At 51.7% G+C, this 27,475-nt stretch overlaps 1 protein-coding gene and 1 long non-coding RNA gene across 3 annotated transcripts in view; one reads left to right on the top strand and one right to left on the bottom strand.

The window, feature by feature from the left end:
* The first annotated feature begins 8,683 nt into the window (after window positions 1–8,683).
* Window positions 8,684–15,530, top strand: LOC128854065 (uncharacterized). Its single transcript, XR_008452959.1, has 3 exons — window positions 8,684–9,131; window positions 9,454–13,268; window positions 14,833–15,530. It is a non-coding gene; the product is annotated as an uncharacterized LOC128854065 (long non-coding RNA).
* Window positions 15,531–17,370: 1,840 nt separating this feature from the next.
* Window positions 17,371–27,475, bottom strand: part of RXRA (retinoid X receptor alpha) — a 114,956-nt gene continuing 104,851 nt past the window's right edge. The window contains exons 9-10 of one of the 2 annotated variants that reach the window (XM_054084053.1): window positions 25,984–26,089; window positions 17,371–22,335 (exon numbers count right to left, since the gene is read on the bottom strand). In XM_054084053.1, coding sequence (XP_053940028.1) covers window positions 22,188–22,335; window positions 25,984–26,089 — 254 coding nt within the window. In that variant the 3' untranslated portion in view covers window positions 17,371–22,187. The remainder of the gene's footprint in view (window positions 22,336–25,983; window positions 26,090–27,475) is intronic. The other variant, XM_054084054.1, reaches the window with a different exon arrangement.

The raw sequence follows: 27,475 nt of genomic DNA on the forward strand, positions 1-27,475 counted from the left end.
AAGGATTAATATTCTCTTCATATGGCAATAACAAAAGAAAAGGTGTGTGTCGAGAAAGGGTTTAGGGCGGTCTCCCATTCAATACCCAACTGGTAGAAACTGGTGTGGCTCAGGTTCCCAAATATCATTTCAGGTCTTCCTCTGGATGTTTGGGCAGAAGAATCCCTTGCAAAGAGGGGCTGGAGGAGGTTGGATACAAGGCCCCATGAGCTGTAGACACTTGAATTCTCATTTGCACTCCTGCCTCCTCCAAAGGATTTGCAAAATGCCAGCAAACCCTTTCAGGATGCTGAGAGCATCGCGTGCAGGATGTTTACGGTGTCTTATCGAAAGGCCTAACCTGCCTCCCTGCAAACGTGTCAGGAGATGCTATTTACTGCCACTGCTGAAAAATCATGTAAAGGGTTCAAGGCACCGTCCTGTGGACAGTGTTAACAGCTTGAAAAGGTCAGTCAAGTAAGAACATATAGACACAGGATGGCTGAGGTGCAAATTGGCTGTGTGGATTGCATGTGTAAATGGGGCATTCACTGTGCGCACCCACCTTGAAAGCACAAAGCGGAGACAAGAACCGTGCGGTGCTGCAAGGAAAGGTCACGTCCCAAGATCTGGTCCCCACACACTTTGTGATAGTGAAATAAAATCCCCTTGGCTGCAGGAAAGCCGGGAAGATTTCAGAGCATCACCCAGAGGGGTGTCCGTTCCTACGCTCCCCCATCCCAGCCTCTTGCACATCCACGCAGTTTGTTCACACGGATCTGGGGAAGCTTTAATCTGCAGATAGATCTTTCCCTGGTAAACAGGGAGCTGTGCACAGTCTCCCACAGGGCAAATCCCTCAGGATGACTGGGAAGCTGGGGAAGCAACATGTTTAATCTCTGGGAGAATCAGGCGAAAGCTGAACCTTGCACAGAGCAGCGCAGTTGGGTTCGCTTTGCTTTGATCTCCCCCATCTCTGGCTGCTCAAGGTTTTGTTTGTAAATGACTCTTAGAGAGAGCCCCAAGAGCTCAGTGTGCATCAGCTCAGGAAGCTCTTAATCAAGCCAGAAGATTTCCCAGGCATGGAACCACCCCTGCAAGTAGGGAGAAAGTTCTGGCAGCCCTGCGTGGGTGCTGGCTGAGGCCAGAGGCTGAATCATGGTGTCACCAACCCCCAGCAAGCATAGATGCCAGAAACCAGAAGTCAAATCCCATCTTGGGGTGCTCTCCATCACCACCATTGTCCCTGTCCTGCAGTGAGAAGGGACCCCAGCACCGCCCCCGAGGCTGATGGGCACCTTGCACCAGGGCGAGTGCTCCAGTCCCACCCTGCAGGCGATGCCCAGCCCCGTGTTGGCTGTCTCCAAAGCTCCAGGAAACCCCGAATAACTTGAATTAATGAAAGTGAACTGCTTGCACATCCTCACGTCAGCTGCTCAATCAGACACGCTGCGATCCGGAGCTGTTCATTAAAAGGAAGAAAAAAAAAAGGAAAACATGAGAAACCCAAATTGCCGTTTTATTCACAGCCAGGGAGTGACTCGCACATTTTTCTAATAGCTCAGCTCAGCCGCCGGCTCCCCCAGCACCAGCGAGGGTGGCTCTGGGCAACTTCTTTTAGCACAGGATTTCCCCTCCCTGTTTGCACACCTGATTTCTTCCCGTGGGAACTGAAGGTGGAAGATTTTTTTTCCATTATTCCCTAGCCCATATTATGACAGTTTAACCCCTGTCAGCTGAAAATCCGGCTCTTCTGCAGCTTCCTGCTTTTTCCACTGGAAAGTTCATTAAATCTGACAGCAACATCTTTATGCTTTCACGCAGCTCAGTCCCAGTGCTGGGCTCAAGACTCTGCACAGAGACATTACATCCAAAGCTCTCAAGACTGACCCAGGAGACAGCATGCAATGGGCAAGGACAGCTGGAAGTCGCCTGAAAACAGGAGCCTTTGTGGCAGCCAAATGAGGACCAAGAGCTCCTGCTTACCAGCTGGGCTTCCAAAAATGTAAATAGTCCCTTTTCAGAGCAGGCAGGAAGAGCCCAGCCCAGGACACATGTCAGCTGGGAGCAATCCAAGCCCAGCTCTGTCCATGGGGAATTTCAGGGCTCATGGCAGAAGCAGACTTGCAGGACAGCAGAGGTTCCTTTGGGCAGATAGAGGAGGCATTTTTCCTCTCCCAAGGGATAAGCAAGGCACGACAAGGCTAGGAAAGCAATAAAGAAAAAGCCCATCGGTACAGTACCCTTCTTCTGACTCATAATGTTAAATAAAATGCCAGAAACTGATCTCTACTTTTTTTTTTTTTTAAGCAGCCAGTAGGCCCTTCATATTTTCCCACTTACATCATCCAGCGTGGTTTGAATCTGCAGTGACTGTTAAAGCCTCAGAGGCATAATTGCAGTTGTCTTAGGAAAGTGAAATCATATGGTACTCCCAAGATCCTCTCCCTCCTTGCTTTTCCCCCCTTTCCTTTCCTTTCCTTTCCTTTCCTTTCCTTTCCTTTCCTTTCCTTTCCTTTCCTTTCCTTTCCTTTCCTTTCCTTTCCTTTCCTTTCCTTTCCTTTCCTTTCCTTTCCTTTCCTTTCCTTTCCTTTCCTTTCCTTTCCTTTCCTTTCCTTTCCTTTCCTTTCCTTTCCTTTCCTTTCCTTTCCTTTCCTTTCCTTTCCTTTCCTTTCCTTTCCTTTCCTCTCCTTTCCCCTCCTTTCCTCTCCTTTCCTCTCCTTTCCTTCTGTTTTATTTTTCCCCCATTTTAATGTTTCTCACTCAGCTTCCAGATGTTTCTTGAGGAAAAAAGAAGAAGAGCCAGAAGCTAAGCAAGGCAGAGAGCGGTGTAGTGGAAAAGTCCAAGTGGCAGCAAGAGCTCCGTGACCAAAGGAGGGAAGCAGTGAAAGCCACACACTTAGTTCAGAACTGCTGGGGCACAGCGACCCTGCTGCTCGTGGGCTGGATGCTGGATGATGCTCTCTCATCCCATCCCAATCACTCCATGGTTCCATCTGGGAATGCCATAAAGGTCTTGAGTTAAATGAGAGATGCTGAGCCTCAACATATGCCCTGAACACAGACAGTTTCCGCATTTGAGGAAATCCCAGAGCTAATTAGGGCTTCTTCCAACCTTATAACTTAGACCAGGCTCCTCACCTTGTACCAAAGTGGCGACAGAGCCTTTGCCACTCCCTTCCTGAGCTCTCAGCACTTTCAGGACTTGGATAAACCATTTTTCTCTGGGTTGTCGATGCCTTTGTGGAGCTGCTTCCACTCACCCACTACCCCTGGCCTTGGAGGGTGAGTTTGCACCACGACAGCCTCACAAGAGACATTTGCATCAGTTTGTAAAGACCCCCCAAGCTTTGGAGGCATCCAAGTCCCACTGACCCTCACGTGTGACGGAGGTTAAAAGTGTATGGGTGTTGTGGAGTGCCAAATGGCCTGTTAGAGATGGAGCCCTGCTGGCTGACACGGGAGGAGCCCCTCCGTCCCTCCAAACAGCCTCACTACATGCAGAAATGTTCACCCCGCGATTTGGGCAAGCACAGCTCAGGCATGGTTTCAATTAGGGCTGTAATTTACTCAACTAGCTTGGAGGAGGGTAACACAAACTCCAAAGGAGGTGCCTGAAACCCTGCCTTCTCTCCTCTGAGCTCCCTTTCCTTGGGAAAAGGGAAGAAGGAGCCACACCCTGCTGAAAATGCCTCTTTCTCCCTGCACAACCCCAGCTGGGACCAGAAAAACCATGGTCTCAGAATCAGGAATGAACCCCGTCAGTGGGGCAGGCTGAGGAACCCCCACCTTGTGCCCCTCCTTGCCCTGCGATGGAATGAGAAGCCACAGTACCCATGGCTGGAGGTGGTGAGGGGTGAGCTCAGTCTCTGAGGAGGGGAGGACAGGGAGCAATGTCTGTGGGAGCCAGAGCAGCCTCGCCTCCCACCCTGAGGAGCAGAGAAATCACATCTGCAGTGCTTTCCTGCAGCTTCATAGTGGCTGTAGGAAAGTGAGGGTGGCCCCACGCTGCAGGAATGACCTTCCCTTTGAGATGACAGAGCAAAGGATGCAGCAGCCCTCGCAGCACCATTTCCCCACAGCACACAGGGTGCTGCAACCCCAGGAGACCACCACGATGACACCGCTTGACCAGTGGGTCCAGCACAGCTGTTAGGGAACAATGCAGGTACAAGTTACCAGAAATGAATCAAGCACTTCCTAGACACTACAGAACCCTCTGAGCTACTACTGTGAGGGGGTGGGAAGGGATGCAGCCTGCCAAGAACTGTGGAGAGTCTGGGTCAAATGAATCTCTGAATCAACGTAAAGACCTCAAAATTAAGTCATATGCAGTGTCTTCAAAGCATTAACCTTTTAACAGTGAGGGGGTGGTTTCCAGACTCCTGTTGGGAGTGCAAACGCAGCTCATCCAAGCCTATTCCAGATGTTCTGCCCTTGCTGGAGAGGAGGAAGGAACCATAGCTGCAGCCCCCTGGGTCTGTTCTTCAGTTGTTTTAGAAAAAGCACTGCGTTCAATGCGTTTCATTTCCCTGCTCAGAACAGGTAATAGGCTGAAGGGCTGTTTGGTTGTGAAATGTGGGGGGTTTTTTGTGCCTCCGAAGGCAAGCACAAAAAGGGTTAAAAATGAAATCTGCATGGGAACACATCTCATTTGTACAGAGGCAAGGCTTGTGCTTTGTCCAGGCAGCATTTGAAGGGTTTCTCTACCCTTAGCACACAGTTTACTGTTCCCAGTGGAACAGAAATCTAGCTCCACCCAGGGCAAGAATGAGACCTGGCTGGAGGAGCAGGAGTAAGAAAAGGAAATTTGGCCTCTAAAAGATTGCCTCGAGTTTCTAGATAGTCTGCACTTTTGCTTCTCAGCCTCAGCCAAACAGATGTTACTATCGCAGCCACTGCCCAGCTCCACGCCAAGGCTGATCTGCCTGCATCACTGTTCACATTCAGTAGAGCCACTATGTTCTTCCCTGGAGAATTCAGCACGACCGAGCCTCAAAATGGGCATTTCAGTCCACACACCGTGCAACACCCCCCAGCACAGCGGCTCAGGGGTTCCAACTGTGAAAAAGGAAGGGGAAAAGGGGCAGAGAGGGAAGGAAAGAGAGAGAGTGTCTGGTATTCAGGTTTGGGAGCTGCAGAGTCACACAGGCAGCATCAGCAAAGCGTTCAGCCTTGCACAACCCTGTCTGCATTACAGTGGGATTTGGTTTTGGCAGCAGTTTCCCCCCGGCCCCCCCCGCTGTCACCCTGCTCGGGGCGCGCTTTCACACAGACACGCGTGGGTGCCGCTCCTCTGCTGCTGATCCCCCGGGGCAGAGACCGCGGAGGGCGGAGAGGGAGAGAGTTAGTGGGAGACGCAAGCGATGGGGGATGGAGGGATGGAGGGATGGATGGGGAGGGCAGGACCAGCTGCCAGGGCGTTGCCAGGGCGACGCGCCGGCGCAGCCAATGGGAGGGCGCGGCGGCAGAGGATGCGCGGTGCTCGGGCGCCACCTGGTGGGGGCGATGCGGAGCGGCCTCGCGCATCTGCGTACGGCCCTGAGCCCGGCCCGGTTTTGCTCCTTTCTGCCCGGTCCCGGCCCCGTTCTGCTGCTTTCCGCCCGGTCCCAGCCCCGTCCTGCTCCTTTCTGTCCGGTCCCAGCCCCTTTCTGCCCGGTTCCAGCCCCGTCCTGCTCCTTTCTGCCCGCTCCCAGCCCCGTCTTGCTCCTTTCTGCCCGGTTCCAGCCCCGTCCTGTTCCTTTCTGCCCGGTTCCAGCACGGTCCTGTTCCTTTCTGCCTGGTCCCAGCCCCGCCAAAGCCAAACCCCCGGGGCTCACCCACAGCCACACGCTGAGTCCTCCCTGCGTAACCCTGGCCCTCGCTGGTTTGCAAGGTAAGGTTTTGTCACAGGGGGGTTACATGGTGCAATGTCAGAGCTGAGCACAAGAATTAAGGGAGCCCTTTTTGTCTTTCTCATGGAATCCTAAAATGGTTTGGGTTGGAAGCGCTTGTAAAGCCCATCCAGTTGCATCCCCAGCCAAGGGCTGGGACGCCTTCTACTGGATCAGGGGCTCCAAGACCCATCCAACCTGGCTTGAACCCCTCCAGGGATGGGGCAGCCACGGTGTCTGTGGGCAACCTGGGCCAGGGCCTCCCCACCCTCACAGGAAAATATTTCTTCTCAATCTCCCCTCTTTCAGCTTAAAATGGTTCCCCCTTGTCCTATCCCTGCACTCCCTGATGGAGCCCCTCAGTCTTGATAAACCCACCGGCAACCTAAGGTCTCAGGTTTAAAAGCTTTGCTTCCTCACATAAACTTGCCTTCATGTGAGCAACTCACAGGCTTCCTCCAGCCCTCCTCAAAACCGCCTTGCAATGGGTGCAAGCTCTAACTTGTTCACATTAGGAAACAAAACTGGTCAATGACAGCTTCCAAAGCTTCCTGAGAAACCTGTCCATAGCACTGGCTTCTTATTCTGGTTCCTAACACTGGTTTCCATGCTCTTATCCTCCTTAGATCATGCAAATCATGTAAACACAACAGGCCCAGGGAGGTTCCCTTCCCCTATGACACCAAGCTGATGTGCTGGATTTTCCTTTCAGGTTGAATTTTTCCCATGGGAAAAAGAAAAATGCTTTTAATTCTGCACTGGCAGGAGTTGAAATAGCCCCCCGCTCACCCCCAGGTGACACCAAACCTCTGTGGCAGAGGGGTTAAACGGTGCGGCACAGGGCACCAAAATGATTGGCCCGTCAGCAGAGTAGAGAGCACTAGTGTAGGTCGGAGCTGTTGTAGGCACAAAAATCCAGCTTAGACTGTGAAATCTTACAGGTTGGAGATAACTGGATGCATATTCCGTACATGGGGAAGTGAATGGCAAAGCTGAACTTCCAGGCTCTCAACCTGAATCCTGCTCTGCACAATCTGCAACCGGTGGAGGTTGGTTCTAAGTTTTGATCAAAGAAAGTGGAATATCCTGAATCTTCCAACTAATAAAGAGGCAAGAGGCACTGATCAGGAGGCTGATCACACATCATTCCCCCCGTGCATAGACTATTTGTATCAGGAAAAATGGGGACTTGTATTTCTGGAAAGAAGTTGAGGCCAGAAAGAAGAATTCCTCAACTGAAGATGTGGTTTTGGAGAGAAGTAAGGGGCCTGGAAAGAAAGGAGTGTCCTCATGGCTGGAGGAAACATCCTGAGACTGGCAAGATCCTGGAGATGAGCGAGAGGTGTGGAGGCAAAGGCCGGGGATGCTCAGGAGCTCGGGCAGCCGAGCCGGGTGAGAGCAGCACTGGGGGGAGCAAGAGAGTCAGTGCGAGGGGACCGAGCCGGGGGAGAGCCCAGAGACACAAACCCCAGCATCCAGATCTGCTCCAGCCTGTCCTTCCCTCCGTCTTACCCATCACAAAGGCACACGGCCGTGCCATGGCCCTGGTTTTCTCCTCTGTGCCCAGGAGCACTGTTCCAAAGACCTTGTGCTGTTTTCTGCTTGAATGGGAGATGAAGATCTCCTCTTTTTGCTCTGGTTTCTCCTCGCACCCTTTGTCTTGGCTCTCTGCCCATGTTCTCTGCTAAGTCTTCAACCTTCAGGTCACTGCCCAAGTGCCCTGCCCATCCTCAGGATCTCTCTGCTTTCCAGGCCAAGCACTGTGGTGAAGAGCTGCTCCAGTGGGTACCACTCAAAGTCCCTCGAGCAGAATCTGCCCCTGAGCCCCAGAACTCCCTGTGCTGTGACAGAGGACATGGATTTTCAGGCCACCTCTCTGAACCAGGGCTTGTTATGGAGATGCTCGGGCTGAGGCTGTAGAACTAACCTTCAATCTTTTTGTTCAGCTCCCCAGGACATGGAGTTTTGACTTTTAAAACACTTTTATGAAACTCTATAAATAAATCACATTCTGTGCGCTTGAGTCAACATTAGCCTAAAACCCACCCTCCTTATAGCTCATGTCAGGCAAATAAGACAGGCTTGATAAGTGGAGAGAGTGATTTATAAAGGCACCATATGGGAGCTTGTCTGAGAATTATAATTGATTAGCAAGCGGCAGAAATATTGCCATGGTACGGAGCGTGAATACCCCTAAGGCTTAGCTCCTTCAAGGAGCCTGGAACTACAGCGACTCTGCTGTTCATTCCACCCCAAGCCTTGTAAAATCATCTCCAACCACACCCCAGCAGCAGCTGATTCCCCAGGGGGCTTCTCACCTCGGAGCAGCGGTACTGAGCCTGGATGCGTGTTGAAAACCTGCGGACACGATTCATTCAAGGATAGCAGAGGTGGGTGTGGAGGTGCAACCACCCACCTGCCAAGCCCTGTTATTTTCTTAGTGCTCCAGGAAGAACTTCTGGCCTGGGATCTGTCTAGACATCTCAGGCAGGTATCAGGCAGCAGTTACTCTCGTGGCAACACCTCCGGGTGCCGACAGACAGCACAAAGCAAACAGGGAGGGGAGGAAAGCACCGTGGCTTCCTTCTTAATCAGGGATTTGGGGCTCTGGGAAAGCGAACGAGGCCCCACAGCACGCTGAGCCCTTAGTACGTGTCAGATTTGTTCCTCATTGCTTTGCAGCTCGTAACGCAGCTTGCCCAGGGCTGTCCTGAGTCTCAGCGTGAAGTTGAGGGTCTCTCAGTGCTGTCTGTGCATTAAAAAGTATTCCTTACAGATCTGCAACCTGAACTGCCTCGGTAGGCGAGAAGAGAGAAATAAAAGACTCTATTTAGAGCGCGTGACGAAAATTCATATTTCTAGCAGTAGGTAGCATCCAGAGAACATTAGACAGGAGTTGCTGAGTTAATTAGAAATGTATATTTGATACCTAGTCTGAACAGGGCCCTGCACGCTGCTAAGGCTTAATAATTGATTTGTAATTTATTTGCCCATTAATTCTTCCTCTTTCAGAGCGAAGCCAGGAGCTCGCGCACGCTCGTCCATCATCCTGGCCGGCAGCGCCGCAGCCCCTTCTCCCACAGAGCTGTCGGGGTGACAGACTGGAGCCTCGTGCAGGCTGTAATTAGTTACTTACTTCAGAAGCTTTTTATAGGAGACTGCGTGCCTCTCGAGAAAGATTAACAAAGGGTTTATTTCCTGCGGGCTTGGGCCGCGTGTCAGCAAAACCCAGGCTCCAGAAATTATTGATTCGCTTTCCATAAGGTTTGCATTTTCAAGGTAAGTGATTTGGCTGTTACAGGCATCACGTCCCAGGGCTCCATTCATCACAGCACAGGAACGGGGCTGACCGAAGCACTGGGAGCAGGTTCAGGTTTAAACAGAGGCTGCAGCACTTTCTCTCGCTGTCATCATGTATTACAACATGAAAAAAAGGGTTTCCAAGGTGCCCATTCCTAGCTAATCAAAGAGAAAACATAATTGCAGTCCCTAGCTGACTGCAAGACCCCCAGTCCCATGTGCGTCACAGGAGGAGAGGGGTTACAGGCTCATTCCTATGTGCTCATTCCTCTTATTTGCCATATGTTTTCTGACCCTTCAGGTCTGTATCTAGGTCCTAGTTTTCAAGCCTTCTACTGCAAAGCAGATTAGAAGCCCCCATTGCCTTCCAGAGAAAAAGAGAGTTTCCCAGTTAACTGGGAGGCCCTGAGATCCTGGAAACCAGCGGCAGCTCGCGTAGACCTGTGGACACGGAGACATCCAGGAGCACTAAGACAAACAAGCGAAATACCAGCAGGATAGAACAAGGCGCAAACTACAGCTGGCAAGCAGAAAAGTACTTCAAATTGTCAAGATTGACATTTCACGGAGGTAATGATGACATTTTTCATAAAGAAACATACAGCTCCCAGTCTTGCTGGGAGGGAGAGCCCTTTGTTTCTGCCCAGTGCTGCAGGGCAGAAGCAACCACCTCCCCTCCCATCTCAGCAGTGCTTGTCCTCTTTCCACTGGCCTGAAAAGCTCTGGCTGTGAGAAAGTGCTCTAAATATACAGACAATAAGGAGAGAAAAAGAGATGAGCGTGGGCAGGAATGGGGTAGGAATGGCACCTCCCAACATGGGCATGGCAGAGACATGGCAAAACCCTTAACAGGCCCAGAGACAGCTTTGGCAGGATCAAGGCCATAGAACAAGCCAATGTTCATGTGTGAATTCTTACACAGAGCTGCTGCTATAAATAAGGATGATGGGTTGATTGCCATAAATCATAACCCTGCTGACATCCCAGAGCTCTCACAAGCAGCAGGGATGCTCACGTGGCTGGTTGTTCTCCCTTGGCAGAGTCAGGAGAGAGATTAGTCATTCATTGTGTTTCCTGAAACCGCCTCCTCCACAAGACAATGTCTTGAAGAGAAGGAAGAATTTGAAGCTCCTTGTGAAAAAGGTTATGACAGGTCTTAATCCTCGAGTTCCCCAGATTCATAGGATCGAGTACTCATACTCTTGCAGAAAGTGTTGCCATCAGCAAGGTTACTTTCGGCAGAAGAAAATGAGAACGCAAATCCTCTTCCTTTGAGGTTAAAACCCTCATTTCTACTGTGTTTGGTAGGATGACACATGTAAGGTAGCCTTGTGCTCTGGACCAGATGAAAGAAAGTATATTGGTTCCCACCAGAGCTGGGTTCACCCTCAACTGCAGGCTGACCCCGTGCAACAAACACGCAGGACTGCTGCAGGCAAGAGCTACGGAGCAGGATTAGCTCTGTGTTCTCCTCTCACACAGCGATGGCATCACCCTGGAGGATGATCCACCTCAACAGCACAGAAACCCCACCCAGGGCTTTCTGTGGAGGCACAGTGTGGTTTAATGTTTACAACCTGGGGCTGCACAAAACCACCTGGATCCTTTGTTTGATCTGTCTGCAACTTCCTTGACTTCAACAGTGTTGCTCCTGATTTACATCCCTGTGAAGATATGACAACCTCATCCTGGACAAGGTCCTTCTGCAGAGCACCAGCAGCTGAAACCCAACAGCCCCAGGGACTGCTCCCCTCCTCTGAGACCTTTGAAGCCTTTTCTGCACACGTACCTTTCTTAAAGTTCAAAACGTTGTAGGCATAAATCCTTCTCCTCCCTTCCATGCTGCTGAAAGTTTGCTCCCAGCTGTATATTTTTAGATTTTAAAAATGTCACCCTCAACCGCTCTGAGCACACGTAAGTATTGTAAGAAACAAACCATATAGACTTCCTGTCAATAACACCAGCCTCAGATGGACTCCCTGCAGCCCTGGCAGAGTAAATTATAGCCTTTCCCTCTCAAATGATGCTTGGCTGCTTATTATTGGCTTTCATCTTTATTGCCTCTTAAGGTAAAATGGTTGGAGTGACAACAGCAAATAGCTGGCCACAAATTGTCTCTCCTGCCAACCTTCCTCCCGCTTGTCAGCAGGCTGAGATGCTCAGAGAGCCCCCAGCACCCAGCAAGGACGCTGAAATGGGCTGCGTGCGCTCTACCAAGCCATCCTTCTGAAATCCTACCCACCTCTCCTCCTGACCCAGTCCCTGTAGGGTCTGAGTAACGTAGGAGGGCCACACACACTGGACCGTTGGCCCTATTTCACCTTCTCGCTTACAGCACTACAATGTTTTAGTGCGTGAGAGAGCGTCCCATATTAGACACCAGTGAATCCACAGCTAGCTGGGTGATGCAAATGGCTCTACGTGTGGGGAATGTCTAACGAAGAGCCTGAAACGTGTGGTGAGAACTTCTGATGTGCTTGAAGGAATTGCCTGTCACCAGTCCTCTTCCATGGGGCCAGGTAGAGAGCTTCAGTTGGAAGAGGTGGGAATTTCCAGCAGAGGAAGTTGGGAGAGGCAGTGGTTACCTAAGAAGAAACAAGATTTATCAGGTCGTAAGCCCAGATATTTCCAGGCAGGGGTTAATCCATGGGGTCTTTAGGGACCCACCTCCACCCTCCAGATAGCAGGAAATTGTGCACAGCACGTTCTTTGCCATAAGGAGGGAAACATTTTTGGAGCAGGAACAAACAGGTCAGAGCAAGCTTTTCTCATCCAACCAGAGTCTGACGGGAGGATCCGGTTTCAGAGGATTAGGTAATGTCTTCGGATCGCCCAGGAACCCACGGCTTGATGTGTCTGCCCAGGCAGCGAGCTGGGAGGGGAAGCAGATGTTGATGACCATGGACACACGGGAGCAGCTCTCTCAACCTGGCGCCACTCAGCCTTCTCCTTTACTGACAGCGCGTGGGCAGGGATGGACTAGGAATAGAGCAGGGATGGAGGAGGAATGGAGGAGGGATGGAACAGAGGTGGGACAGGAATGAAGCAGGGGTGGCAGGCCTTGGCTACTGACTGATGGGGAGGCAGTGCCATCCTTCCCTGCTCATCCTGTGGCACAAGGTGGTCTGAGTCCACCTGGCTGCAAGTCCGGGGATGAGGAGGGTTTTTTTCCCCTTGCTGGGCTGGTGGGACACTGCAGGGGCAAAGATTTCATCTGTCTGCAGCACATGGCATAGCCCACTCCCAGACTCTACCTGGACATTGGAGACCGCCTTCCCTGACGTCAATGATGAAGCCTTCCAGATCCTCCAGCCTCTCCAGGTGGCACAGTGTCCTTAGGACACCACCACCCTCCAACGATAGTGGCAGTGTCTTTCCTGCTCCTTTCCCACCACGATCAGCAGAGGTGGAAAGCAACCCCTTGAGCAGGGAGAAAGGGGCAAGGAGCCCCAGGAAGGGGGTTTGCCAAGTTCACAAGCAGCAAAGCAGGAGGGTGGTGGGAGGCTGCAGTGGGAAGACAAAGTTGGGTGAAAGAACCCTCCACGCCCCACTCCTGGCTGCCAGCTGACCTTGATCTGGGCGATTCCTTATCCCTCCTCTCATCACCATCCCTGGCTCGCCCTGTGGTGAACTCATACAAGGCATCCTCCACCACGGCAAAGGATGTGGCTGCATTTAATACAAGGTATGGTGCTTTTATCTTATAAATTAAAAGGTCCAGACAAAACGAACACCAAGCTCTCTGTCCTCAGGAAGCACAATGACTCAAACACAAGCTTTTTATAAGAAACTAAATTCAATTACTTGGCTGTTTTACTAATCAGGCTTCACTACCTTTAACGGTATCCTAGCAAACACTTGTGTCTTCATTTAATTTTCTTCAGCGTAATACCTAGAATAAAAGAAACCCAGCAGAAAGCCCGTCTGATAACTTTAGCAAATTCCCATTTGACCCTCCCCCTGGGTTTTGCGTTGAGTGTTGAGTGAATGAGCTCTAAAAGCATCTTTTCATTTCGTCTTTCACAGCAGAAAATTACTGAGCCAAGAATCATACCTCACTTTGTCAGTAGAAAAACAAGACGTGGGCTTAGTGGAATCGAGTTGCACTGGAGCACGGTATGGAAAAATCTTACACATGAAGCCAAACAAGATTTCACTGCCGGTGTTGTAAGGGAGAGGGGTGCAAAATTTTTGTGGCTAGTATTTCTCGCCCGTGCCTTGGGATCTCTTTGGAAATGAAAGATACTCATCTGAGGCAGTGCTTTGCTTGAAGCGTTTTATTATTCCTTTGTCATATTGCAAAGGGAAAGCAGATGCTTATGTGCTTTGCAGGAAAAATGAGTTAAAATAGTTAAGATACAGTGTTTTACACAGTGAGCTGTGATCTGTGTGACTTGCTACAGCGAGAAATTGCAAAGTCAGGGCACAAATTCCAGAGTCAGGGCAAGGAGGAGAGAAGGATACGGTGGTGACCGACAGCAAAGTAACTTTAAGAGACAGAACAGGCTCAGAAAGGCCTTCATGGATGGGAGCATGAGAGGGAGGCAGAGTTTCACTTCACAAACAGCCTTTCAGAAGCAAGTGGCAAACAGAAACACCAGCATTTTATCTTGGGTTGTTCTGCTCCGGCTCAGGGCTGACGTGGGCAGGTGGAGAGGGAGAACCGGGTAGTGGGAGCAGGAGCCAGGCAGGGAAAAAAGGACCCGGGCATGGGGAGAGGGATCCGGGCAGGGGGAGAGGGACCTGGGCAAGGAGAGAGGGACCTGGGCATGAGGAGAGGGACCCGGATAAGGAGAGAGGGACCCGGGCAAGGGGAGAGGGACCCGGGCAGGGGGAGAGGGACCCGGGCAGGGGGAGAGGGACCCGTGCAGGGGGAGCAGGATCCAGGCAGGGGGGAGTGGGACAAGGGCAGCGGTGCAGGCAGCCTGGGCAGGGGGGGGGTGGGCATCCCAGGCAGGAGGAGCAGGACCTGGGCAAGGGGAGAGCATCCCAGGCAGCCACTCCATTCCTGCCTCCCAGGCAGGGATGGCTGCTGTCGGGAGGTGGCAGCAGCACTTTGCTCTTTGCTCGGACAGGGCACAGCGACCCCCGGGAGCCCGAGGCACTGCCCCCCCGCCCCAGGGGGCTGTTGGCCCCGCTCCTGGGAGACAGTGACCCGCATCCTTCTCTAAATGCAGGCTCTGCCCCTCAGCCTCCCACCCTGCTTGGACTGTCATCCTGTTTCCATCAGGGAAACAGCCTGGAGCACGGCTCCAACATCACCCTGGGGGTGAAGGGGGCGAGGCAGAGAGATCAGCTGGGTTCTCAGGTGTTTAGAACCCCACGTTTTGTTTGTAACGAGGACCCACCCTGCGCCCACCTCCCAGGGCTCCCATCTGGTCCTGTTCCCACCAACGCGTGGGCCAAGCACTGGAGGCACCCTGAGGGGGGCCGGGGGTATCTCTACGGTTTGGTGATGCCATGGGAGACCCACGGAAATGTCACTTGGAAAACGCGATGCAGAAGGCCAAGGTGCCCTTTGCAGGCCCAGCGCGGGGAGAAGGTCCCCCCATGGGGCCCGCAGGGGTGAAAAGGCCGCTTGAGAGAGGTCAGGAGGAGAAAACTTAACCTGCTTTTCTCTGGCAATTATGAAGTGACAAATTGCCAGTGAAAGAGCTCATCTGTCTGTATTTATTTGTAGAGCCCCTCCTCGTTGCAAAACTGAAGCGCGGAGGGGATGGGGATCACAGCCCTTCTCTTAAGGGTTTCAAAACATTCTGCTGACACCTCACTCCATCTCTGTCAGCGCTGGGGATGCGTAGAAATGAAGTGGCCGGCCTGGTGCCACCAAGAAAGATGCATTTCCAAAAGCGAGCGCTTTGAGCATCATCCGCATCCCCTCCCAACGCAACATCTTCCACTCTGTATCCCCTCATGCCCTCAGGATGGTGTTTAGCGAGGGAAGATGAAATTCCCTCATGATCCCACACCTCCACGAGCTTGGGATTGAAGGAAATCTGGTATCAGGAGGCTCCTGAGAAACCAGAGAGCTCTGGACCCCTCTGCGTGTGCCATCCCTGAGCTTCATGTCTCCACGCTGCTCACAGGACAAGGGCAAATCCTGCGCACGCCCAGCCCCGAGACACAACAAAAGCCCCAAGTCCTTGCGTGAGCGAACTGTTTATTTACACTCTAACTATCTTCTGTTATCAAGGAATTGTGAGGGGAGTTAAAAGAGGCACTTTGATCCCCGCAGAAGCCGGAGAAACAGCAATGAGTCGACCAAGGTGCAAACCTCCTGCTGCCTCCCCAGCAGCAGAGGAAGGGGAGCAGGACGCTTGCCCGGAGCTGATCCGAGGGCCCGGGAAAGCGCCCCTGGGTTCCAGGAGGGGTGGCAGCAAACACAGCTCCCGCTATCCACAAGAAGAAAATAAAATAGAAATAAGCGATCGGCTTGATTTTGCTTTCTTTCATTCCTGTTGTTAAATATATTGCAGAAGCAAAGCCGATTTTCAAAGCAAAGTGTGGGTTTTGACTCAGCGGGCAGCACAATCCGGGCAGCCCAGGGATGTTGGTTAAGGAAGAGCATCCCAACTCACTCCACCCCAGGAGATGGAGGGGTAAAAAGCCCTCAGAAAAGGAGGTAAATATTTATTCTCTAAACACAAGCTGCTGCCTGGAGGTTAACAAGACACATAGCCTCAGCGACATCAGATGTGAGTGCGGCTGGCGGGGTGCTCCCCAGTCCCTGGGGTTGGCCAAAGCGGGGCAGAAGGTGGGAGTGGGCAGCGGCCCCGTGCTGGGGAGCAGCAGGTTGCTGCCAAGGCAGATCATTGCCCACAACCCTTCCCCTGCCCTCCGCAAGCCTCCTCCCAGGGCTTCCCAAATGAAAAACTATCGCTGCTGAGTTAGAAACACATGGATCGTCACTAACCCAATTGAAACTCTTATTTCCCTTCGCTATTGGACCAGCTCTGCAGCCATCGGGGGAGGATTTATCTCCGCTGTAAACCCAAGAGCAAGTTCAATCTTGTTTGTACCTGGCAACAAATCCAGGTTAAGCTCAGGCCAGCGCTAACGGCTGCTGTTCCCGCACACGCTGCGCTGGGGCTCCCAGCGCCTCCCTCGCAGCAATGCTCCCACTCCGCAGGCACTGACGGGACTCCAGGAAGGATGAGGGCTGGAGAACACCTTGATGTCTCCATGCATCCATCAGAGCTTGTCAACACACCCTGGTGACCAGGCAGGGGGTGGCCCCATGCTCTCAGAATGTGCCCCTGGATCATAGGCAGAGCTGGAAGGGCTTTGGCGGGTGCCACGATGGCATTGGGACATCCCTGCCCGCAGCCCTTCGATGTGCCCAAGGGTGACTTGGGCACTGATCCCCAGAATGCAGCCACGCTGAGCATCCGATTCCTAACGGCTTGTGGTGACAGGACCAGGGGGGGACGGGTATAAACTGGAGAGGGGCAGATTTAGGCTGGACATTAGGAAGAATTTCCTCACATGAGAGTGGTGAGATGATGGCATAGGTTACCAAGGGAGGTTGTGGCTGCCCCATCCCTGGAGGTGTTCCAGGCCAGGTTGGATGGGCCCTCGGGCAGCCTGAGCCAGTGGGATGTCCCTGCGCATGGCAGGGGTGGAACTGGATGATCTTTAGGGTCCCTTCCAACCCAAACTATTCTATGATCCTGGTGGCTACTTGTCCCGTGGTTGTCGGAGGCAACGAAGAGGGAGATGCACCGAAGGGAGCAGTGGTGCCCCTAGCAGGGGGCAGACACCAAAAGGATCTGAAATTCAAGGGAAATTCCTAAGGGGAAGGGAAAAACATCTCCTGTTTGAGTCTTAGGGTTCCTCTCCGGTTCTGCTGTTGCTCCTTCCATCCAGGCTGGATTTACCCTCAGACTCGGTCCCAGGATACAGGGACCCTCCGGGGCGATGGAGACCCCCTCAATGGGGTCAAAATCCCTCTTGGGGGGACCTAAAGGAGAACTCAAGACACACCAGTGAAGAACAAAAGAAGACTTGAACTGGGTTATATTTTAAAATGCTCATATATTTTCTTTTTTTTTTCTCCTTTTTTCTTTTCCTTTTTTTTTTCTTTGTCTTTTTTTTTTCACAATTCTAATACAATTGTTCATCAAAATACTGGCGTTTCCAGCAGCAATTCTTTTTTTTTTTTCCTTTTTTTTCTTTTTTTTTTTTTTTAAGTGAATAATAATATACGGTAGTGATTTCACAGTAAAACAGACCTGCGGGAACGCCAGATATACGTGACAAAGGACAGCCCCAGACCAGCCCACTCCCTCCCTCCCCCTCTCCCCCCGAAAAAAGATTTTGGAAGTGGGGGAAAAAAATAAAAAGTTCATTCAAAAAAATTATTTCAAAAGAGATTTCATATAAAGCCTTTAAAACACGGTCAAAAGTTTCTCCCTCTCCTCCAGATCCCTGTCCCTGTGACTGAACATTTACAGAGAGAAAGCGAGAGAGAGAAAAATAGAGAGAGTTTATAACAATCTCTGCAGAAGAAACAAAAGAATCCAGAAAGAAAATATCCAAGGATACGTAAGGGATAAAATTACATTTGTACAAAAATAGATTTTTAACTTTATTGATGCTTTAGATAATTTTCCTTATCTTTTATCTTTTTTTTTTGTCATTCTAAATTTTAATGTATTTTATTTTTTAGCTATGCTCCCATAGCCAAGGCATCCATCGCTAAGTAGTGGGAATCGCTAAAGCTATTTTTACTCAAAACCACCTGCTGCTCAAAAGAAAAAAATACAGAACAAAACAAACAAAATAAAGAAAACAAAAAAGGCATCTTAAAATAGATGCATTTCCTTTGTCTCGAGGAATAAAGATCCAGATTTGGCATCTGCCAATTCGGAAAGGGCTTCAGATTCATTGTACGCACTTACATGAAGCGGAAAAAAAAAAAAAATGCAGGAGAAAAAAAAAAATAGGAAAAAAGAATCAGCTTAAAACAAAAAAAAACCCACAAAAAGTCTGTAATTGCTATGGTTATAATATATGTATATGTGAGTGAGGGTATTATACAGTGTATATATCTACAGTACATACATGTATACACACGCACATATGTCTCAACTTAAACCAGGTCATGCACGCTTGTCACTGATGGGGACAGCACCAGCTCTTGAGCCACAGTCCCACCAGCGTCGACCCTTCTGAGGAGCAGGAGCCCCGCGGGGGCTCTCCTCCCTGCGCACGGTGGGCAGCAAGGACGCCGCGGGCAAAGTGCAGAGTCGCTGCCGGTGACTTCGAGGAGGTTGGTGTGGGTTCCCTCCACTCACGGGTCCTGCGGAGGTCCTTCGCCCATAACTCCGCTCCTCGCGCCCCTCTCGGCCCCTTTGCTGGATGCTCAGGAAGCTTCAGCCCACGGAGGTGCTGGATGCGGTTTGGGTCAGGGCTGGGTTGAAAGACGCACACGGCAAGAAGGCAGCGAGGAAACATCCAGAGTGGCAGGCGGGTGGCTGAAAAGCTGATGTTTGTGCTATCTTTAGAAAATTAAAGATTGTCCCACCAAGAAAAAAAGGGATTTAAAAAAAAAATAATAATTAAAAAATAGATCACCCTAATCAAACCAGATTTTTGCAAGAGTACTAAGAGCTGGTCAAACGAAAGTCCTACCTCTCTAGAGAATAATGCGCCTTATTTTTTTTCCTCTTACCCATTATCACCTCTCCAAACAAGCACGTAGGATATTTAGAATTATTCCGATGAGGACAAAAAGAAAAGAAAAGCCCAATGTGAAAAAGAATACAAACGAAAGACTCAAACTCATGCAAAAGCGCGTTGCTTTAAGGCTGCTGTGGCAGATGTTACCAGATGCATAAAAGCTTTTCCTTCTGATGGGAAGGGCTGGGCTGGTGATACTGGAGGGGGAGGCGTGGGGTGGACTGGGGTCTGGGAGTTGATCACACACAGTCAGGACCTGCTGGCAACTCCAAACACCTCGTGCGGCTGCTGAGGGAAGTCGCAAGAGCTCTGCTGAAAGCAACAGTTATGCTCAGTTACAGCAACGCGAGGGCTCCCTCGACACCTGCCAAAACCAGAAAGCCCAGGACAACACTCAGCCTTTCCCCAAAACCTTCTTCAGGGCACGAATCGAGGCTGTGTGCTTCTCCAGCAGGGAAACTGAGGCACGGAGACACACATCCTGGCTGAGAACCCCTGGCCTGCAGAGCTTTCCCTTTCACACCACGGTCTTTGCTGAGGACAACCCCTTGCTCGTGGTGTTTTATTTCTACCAGGTCAAATGCGGGATGGGATGGGATGGGATGGGATGGGATGGGATGGGATGGGATGGGATGGGATGGGATGGGACAGCATGGTGATAGGATGAGATGGCAGAGGAAGGGATGAGATTGGATAGGATGGGAGCTCCCGCTCTGCAGCCCAGCAGTGCCCAGAGCCACAGCACAGCCTCGTAAGCAGCCACAGCTCAGCACCAAACAGCCCCTTCCAAGCCATCAATGGCGAAAAAAGTGCTTCCACCCAATGGAGAAAGACAGTGGGTTTATTCTAGTGCAACTTCCACTGGTTCTTCCATAAAGCACTCTCCTCCTCCCTGGCAATTCAGCTCCGGGCTCCTCCCTGCTGGCAAGAGCCAGGCTGGGGGCTGCGAGGGGCTGGTCGGGCTCCAGGCTGAGCTCCGCGCTGGCTGGCTGGGAGCGAACACCTCCCTGCAAGCCCCCAGTGGGGCTGCGCCAGCCTCACGCTGGCAAGAAACAGCCTGCTCGTGTTTACTGGCACCCTTTACATATTTCATTTCTCTTGCCTAGTTTTCTTGGCAAATTCTTGCAGGGTGAAGCTGTTTAATAATATTTTCGGCAGCTTGCAGGCTGCTGGAGAAACACAGCCAAAACACTTTCCCTGCCTCTGTGCATTTGCCACTTCAGGCCAGCCTAAGGGAAAGTTATGACCTGAAATCCTGAGTATTTATCTAGCAAGGAGATGGCCTGGTTAACTGCAGGGGACGGAGCTGCGGACTCGAGCTGCCAGGAGGGATGACAACAGATGGGTGACAACTGTGTCCCCTCAAAAACAGAGGTGGGAGCTAGTGGGAACAGCTTCATCCCCTTCCAAGCACAAAGGAGATGTTTGAAGAGCCAGCTACAACCACAGAGAACAAGTGCAACACCTCTGGGACCTAAATACTTCGTTGCTTTAAACCACAGAAGACATAAGCAGTGGGGAAGCCCTTGGCCTGAGGCCAACTGCAGGCACCTCGCTCTTGGCTCCGAGCACCTACCCCACAGTGCATTCGAGATAATCTGCGCCGCCAAGGGCTGAAAAACTCTCTCCAATATCCCTCAGCGTCTCCTCTGTTTCTTTTTTCCTAACTCATTATTTTCCATTAGGCTCTGGAAACACCTGATGAAGGTGAAATGGGGATGGGAAGGGGATCTTGTCCTGTGGGATGTGGGTACATTCCTGGGACTGTGTCCCTCATCCCCAAAATCATGTCCGCTTCCCCACTGTCACATCAAGATTCAAGGAAAGGACTGTGCAAAAGCCAAAGTGGTTTTGATGCTCTCAGCATCTCAGACACGCCATGCGCTGCCCATACAGACAGAGGCTGCCACATCCCTCACCCATGCTGGACCTCTCCACTCCCGCATCCCTGCCCAACACAGGAGATTCAGGAGAGGGGGAGCCCTGTTCTTGCTTCACCACTAATTAATAGCCACAATTAACCAGCCTGGCCAAGTACTCCCACTAATTGTTGCCTTGCAGTGCATAGCACGACAGCTGCTGAATCAACAAGAGCAGCCTCTGGGCGAGCCGAAACCCCCGTGCGGGTGCTGTCGGCCAAAGGGCAATGCTGGCCGGTAGCCAGGGCTGCTGCATACCCGCAACATGGGCACGGAGGGGGTATTTAGCTGAGCTCACCCCACCCCCTGGAAAGGCCTCTCCAACCTCCCTGAACCAGGTTAGGACCAAAAAAACCCAAGAAGGAGCAGTTGTTACTATGCCAGCTCCTGCTGCTCCCACGCCACAGCCCTCGAAATGAAGAGTGGGTCTGGAAGATGGGCTGGATCGAGCCTTGCGAGATGCTGGGAGCAGTGCTGAGGGCAGGGGTCCCGGCAAGATGCCACCAGGTGGGGAAGGGTGATGTTAAGTCCCTAGCAGCCTTAAAGCAAGCACTCCCAGCTGGCTCGTGTCTATGTGTGCAGCTCCACACCAAGCACAGAGGCATCGTTGGGAAGAGCAGTGATACCCAGCTGCCCTGAGACAGCATAAGGGAATTTTTCAGGTGCCTGCCATCCACAGGACCCTCTGCACAGAGGGTGAGAGGGTGCTCCAACTCCCTGTGCCACCAGTCACCTCGTTATTTGCGGGGGCTTCAGCTCAATCCCAAATCCTCTGCTTTTAATTGAAAGGAGAAGGCTCTACGCAGCCACGAGTGACTCACTCGCGGGGCATGGGCCGGACCGTCTCTCCCTCCGCAAAGTAACTACCAAGAGCACTAATAATAGTTAGAAACCAAAAATAGAATTCTTTTTCTTTTCTTTTTTTTTTTTCTTTTCTTTTTTTAAAACCTCCATCCTCTGAAAATAGCCAGCTGCAATCCAGCGAGTTCAACTGCTCCCCTTGGCTTGTCCAAACCCCACTGCCCCAACATCTAGGACCATCCCCATCTCTGCTCCTGCTCCAGGAAAACCACCGCTGACCACAGCGCACACATGGGGTGATGCCAAGCCCAGCTTGTCCCGAAACTCATGGCCCAGCGGGAGTCGGGGCAGGGGTGCAAACTGGGGCGGTGGGTGGCAAGATCTCTCCGCTCCCACTTCTCTACGTTTAGCACAGGGAATCAGCGAGCAGGTCTTGAGATGCAGCAGTGACAGCAAACGGACAAGGGTGAAGGCGACGAGGAGGCGAGGACGGCAAGGGGTCGCCCCGGATCAGACGGTGCCTCCAGTGCTGGGGAGAGGAATGAGGAACAGGCTGGGGCGGTGGAGGAGGAAAGCAGAGGAAGGGGCCCTGTGAGACCCCAGCCGGGTGAGGGACTGACCCAGCAGCAGTTCTTTAAGTCATTTGATGGGGCGCTTCCAGCATTTCCATCAAGAAGGTGTCGATTGGCGTGTCGCCTATTAGCTTGAAGAAGAAGAGGTGCTCCAGGCATTTCAGGCCGATGGACCGAAGGGCTGGGAGACGGAGCAAGAGCTTTGCAAACCTAGGGGCAAAAGACACGGCATGATCAGACATCCCAAGAGCAGTCCTGCTTCTGCCCTGGCCCCCCAAGCTTCTGTGGCTGCTCCTCCTAAGAAGGGCTGGGAGTTACAACTTCTTTTGCTACCAAAGTCACGCGGCTACAGCCAGAGCTGCGCAGAGAAACCATTAATTATGTCCTCAGCCTTGAAGATCAGACAGCCACAGTGGATATTCAAAACAAACATGGGCTGATAGCTGAGCTGGAAGAGTAAAGCAAGAAATGAAAGGCCCCTGAACTGGGGTGCATCACTGGCTTCTTGCATCTGTACCACGCCTGTGCATTATCATTCAGCGAGCACCTCGAGATGCTTGTGAAGTCCCTACACCACAGCCAAAGGGAGGAGGCACCACAGGACCAACCATGATGCAGGCACCAGTGCAAGAAGCTCCAGCAGCTTAATCTTTGGTCAGGGAAAACAGCAAGCAGCTGAAGAGGGGATGGAGGAGATGCCGAGTGGGGTTAGCTGGCATTTTACTCCGTGATGCCCCTTTCTTGCAGGCACCATCATTTGAAAGGCAGCTTTGCCGAGCCCTGGGGGCAGCTGGCACTGCAGAAACCCTTCTGACAGCCAGGCTGGGGGCACCTTGAGGGTGAAGCCAATGGAAAGAGACAAGGGCTTTGACACAAAAGCTGGAAGAAGCATTGCAAATCAACTGGGACACAGGGTTCTCTCCTCCTCCTTGCCCAGTGTGGAGCTCCAACGAGCCCCAGTCAAACAAAAGTCCTTTCTCCCCAGCCTGCCCTGCTCAGCAGAGACGTTTGTCAGGTTGCACCCTCGATGCTGGCAAGGGCCGACAAGCAAGAGAGCAGGGGAGAGCCAGGGGGGCTGAGGAGAGCCGACAGCACTGCAGGAGCTGGCTGGGGCGAAGGAGATAAGCCCGAGGGCCGGCCAGCTATGCCGGGGGAAGGCTGCTGTGCGCTGGGCTCCGAAGGTGGCAGGAGCCTGCAGAGCTGCGAGAAAACTGCCAGCTCCTGCAAGGATGCTCTGGAGCACCCCATGGTGCACCCAGAGGTGCTGTCCCCTGCCTGCTCACACCCCAGGGGTGTAAGCAGCACCCCCAAGTGCTGCAGGATGTTGCCTCCTCACTCCCAGAACAGGGATAAAGCCCTTTAATGGTTGGGAACATATTCATTTGTTTTTACTGCTGCACAAGCAGGGCTCGAACATAAGCAAAGGCCAGAACCCGCCCAGGGAGAAGGGGACTCTCTAGCAAACACACGGATTGAGAGAGACATGCACAAACATACAGAAATTATACACGCATGCACACTTCTCCCTCTCTGTTTTTTTTTTTTTACTGAGCTGGCGAGAACGGTGGGAGCAGAGCCAGGAAAAACAAATCAGCCCTACCATCCCATTCAGGAAGTTTCACTTTAAACCAAACCAGATGATGGCTCCAGTCCTCGGATACGTTTAACTGTGAGATAACCAGCGTACAGCACAATATGCCAGAGCTGCAGCCGGGAGGGAAGAAAACAGCCCCGATTCCCCACGGCTGCTTGGTGTCACGTAGGCACCGTGCCCTCCCTGCAGAAAAGTGGTGAGGGGAGCACAGCTTGGTTTTTCTTTGGAATGTCTTCCTCCATCTCGCTGCTGCAGAGAAGTTCCCTTTTGGTGTTTACATGGTGCTCATAAGCCCTCGATGGCTGGGGACTAGGCTGAAGTCATGCGTTGAAGGGCATCTGAAGTGGTGGGGAAGCCAAGTGCTTGCAGCACCCACCACAGCTCAACCAAGCATTTGTTCAACCACAGGAAGAACTTGTTTCCAGCCCCAGATGGTGATCACACTCTGTCATGAGACCAGGAGGATGGAGAGAGCTCTGAAGAGCTTGGTTTAGCTCTTGTGCAGTTCTGGACTCCCAGCCCACAAGTTAACCCTCCTGAGCCAGCTGGGCTTATTCCACCAATGCCCTGCACTGCACAAGAGAAGGAGTAAGGTCAGCAATGCCCAGTAATGGCTTTCAGGACAGCCCTAAGCATGCAAAAACCTTTAAGATCACCAAAGAAGGCTATGAAGATCACACAAGGAGGTCCCCAGCCCAAGGTCATTCAAAGCCAACAAGAGATCAAAATCCAGATCCCCTGGTGCAGCTACCAGACATAAAATATTCCCTTACACATCACTGATCATTGAGGTAGAGCCTTGGGGAACTGATTTTGACTGGTGGCTCAGCCACTTTGCTCAGTCATGCACAGCAGCTTCAGGGTGTTTTGGTCAATGAAGAAGGGAGCTGTCTCCACGCCAGCCCCATGCCCAGCCCCACCACAGCCTGGAGCAGCTCAGCTGCGGACACTGGATGCCTGTGCGAAGCAAAGAGTTCATCCCACTGGGGGAATAATCCAGGAGAGCTGCTGGCCACAATTCTCACGGCAGTTCTCCTTGTGCCAGGTACGGCTGGCTGCTTGTTGTGAGCCCCAAGGGGAGCAGAGCTCTTCTGAAACACTACAGCAGCCAAAGTCCAGGGTCTGGGTCTGGTTTTGCTTAGGAACTGCAATTTAATAACACTTTTTGGAAGAGAAATCTGCATGAGAGTTGGCCTGTGGTCCACACAAACCACCCGGGAGGGGAGAGGCAATCACCCCAGCTCCGCATCGTGTTCATCCTTCGCTTCCCCTGCTCACCACAAAGTCAAACACACACAATGGTACCTTCCTCAAACCATTCCTGCCACAAGCCAACCATGAACAGCCAAGTCATCCCTTAATGATGCATCTTTTTCATCTGCCAGCACATTGGTACCCAAAGTGGTGGGGAAAAATGAGTCCAACGCTACTCCTGAGGGTGTGATCTGCCCATCGCACTTCCTGTAAAAGCATCTTTTTTCTTTTTTATCCAGACGCGCAGGACCAGGAATGCAGGTGAGATGCAAATCCCAGTTGCCTGCCGTGCTTTTCCCAATATTCACGCCTCAGCAGCGATATGCACCAGTTTCCAGTGTTTTGCTTGGTTTCTCAAATGACTGTCAGTAACTTAACTGGCAGTCGCCAGCTTTAGGCTGTAACTGGGAAAATGCGCCCACTCAGCTCCAGAGCAGTCCAGGAAAGCATTCCTAATTCCCCCTCCCATTCCCAGCTGGATTGGGGGAGGCAGGGAGGGGAGAAAAGAGCATCAATTGAGGCTTTCACTTCCCAGCAATGATGCTCATCTGCCACCGAAAATTAACTCCGTGTGCGTCTTATTTTCACTGTGGTTTGCTCTCCGTGGTTGCCAAAAGGGAAATGATACCCCTTCCCCCACGTCCTCATCCCACCGCTGAGGCTGCAGGAGCCGGGGCTCCTCACGTCTCAGCACCACCGTTACTGCCCGACCTCGTCCTGGTTGTGTCACGTTTACTGGCATGGGAATAAAGACACCTCTGCACTTCACAAGGGTGTTTGTAAGGATGTCCAAAACTAAAGCAGGTAGAAATGAATGGTTTTCTCTGCAGAGAACCATTTAGAAGATGTGGGAACAGAGAGCTCTCGGTGAAAGGGACCCAGCATCCATACAGTGCACATGCAGCACCCCCGAGGACGGTCCTGCACCCTGGCATGGGCTGCAGCACCCTTTGCAGGGGGTTTGCAGGGCCTCAAGGCTGCAGAAGGACAGGGCGCAGCCAGCAACTCACCTCCCGGGCTGGTCGGGGTATTTGTGTTTGCAATATGCCTCTAGCGACGCGTACACCTTCTCCCGTAACGCTTCCACTTCAGCTGGGTTGGAGAGACCTTTTGAGTCTGAAAAGTAACAAAAGGACCATCAGACAAAATCCTACAAGCTTTCCAGGCAGGCAGGGACCCTTCTGTGTACTCCTAAGGGTCCACAGCCCCCTCCATCCCTCCTTGCACCACCAGACCAGGGCACAGCATGGACAGAGGAGCCTGAACCCTAGGAATTTGAAGCAGTACTTAGTACCTCCCAAGGTGCATTCAAGCCCCAAAACGTGTGTCCTGTGACTACAGACCTGCTTCACCCCACCTCATACTCCAACCCTAACCGTTTTGGCTCATTTCAGCGGTCACAGACCCTCACAAAAAAGGGTTTAAATTCCCCTGGAGCCCTGGGCTTGTGCAATTTCTTGCTCTAGCATGAAGCACTGTGGCAGGACTGAACAAAAATCCCATGCTCTGGTAGGTCCCTCACAATACAGTGAGGATCTGTTTTTAGTAGGGTGAAAGGGACAGTCAAGCAATATCCCCAAGCACACGCACCACAGGAACCTCTCCAGATTCCCTTTCTTTTCCCACATACGGCTAATCCCAAATTACAGACAATAAATTACTGGTGATTACGATCGGGTGGGAGTGGCAGGGAAATAAGTCAAGCATAAAAACAAACCTAAGAAACAGAAAAAAATCCCTGCTGAAATGCCCTGGCCTGGTTTCGGTGGGAAAGGCCAGGGAAAGAGCCGTGCTTGGGCACAAATCATGCTCCTGCTCGGGCAGGGAGGAAAAGGGGTGGCCGCAGATGTGGAGGTCCATCCTCATCTGCCATCTGCTTCTGCTCTGGACTGACCCACTCTAAAATACACAGAAACCCCCAACAGAGCTGCATGGGCATCTGCAGGCTGGCAGTTCCTCTCCTGCTGCAGCAGGGCTTTGCTCTCTGGAACACCAGAGACAACCCCTGACACTAAACCTTCTTTCCTTGAGAAGCTGGGGCCAAGAGGGAAAAGCGAACAGTATAAAGCCTCCCGGAGTCTTTAAAACTAAGCAAGCTGTGGACAAAGAATAAAGTTCTCGTGTATTTTATGAGCATACTTCATGCCTCTCGCCCTCTCCAGGTCTGCAGAGGGCTCTTCCAGAAACACAGTTAATAAATGCCCTTGGATGGTCAGTTAGGGAAACCAAGGACAGTAATACCCATGTTCTAACTTTGCTATAATCCATACATTTGTCTTAAAGGATATCTAGATCCATTTTTCCTCCTATTCAGGGACAACTCTCTCAAGCACTAGATCTTTCTTCGTTACAGAGTCAGCCGAAACACTGAAAATAGGAAGACTGGATACATCGATCAAGCCAAAGCCCCTCAAGCTCTGCAGAAAACTCAACCCATCAGTAGGAATCAGCTCCAAAAGCAGCATTTGCTAACTCCTCAGACGACTGCAGCTGAGTCTTGGC

The sequence above is a fragment of the Cuculus canorus genome, chromosome 19 (assembly GCF_017976375.1).
Source record: "Cuculus canorus isolate bCucCan1 chromosome 19, bCucCan1.pri, whole genome shotgun sequence".
In the NCBI taxonomy this organism is placed as follows: Eukaryota; Metazoa; Chordata; class Aves; order Cuculiformes; family Cuculidae; genus Cuculus; species Cuculus canorus.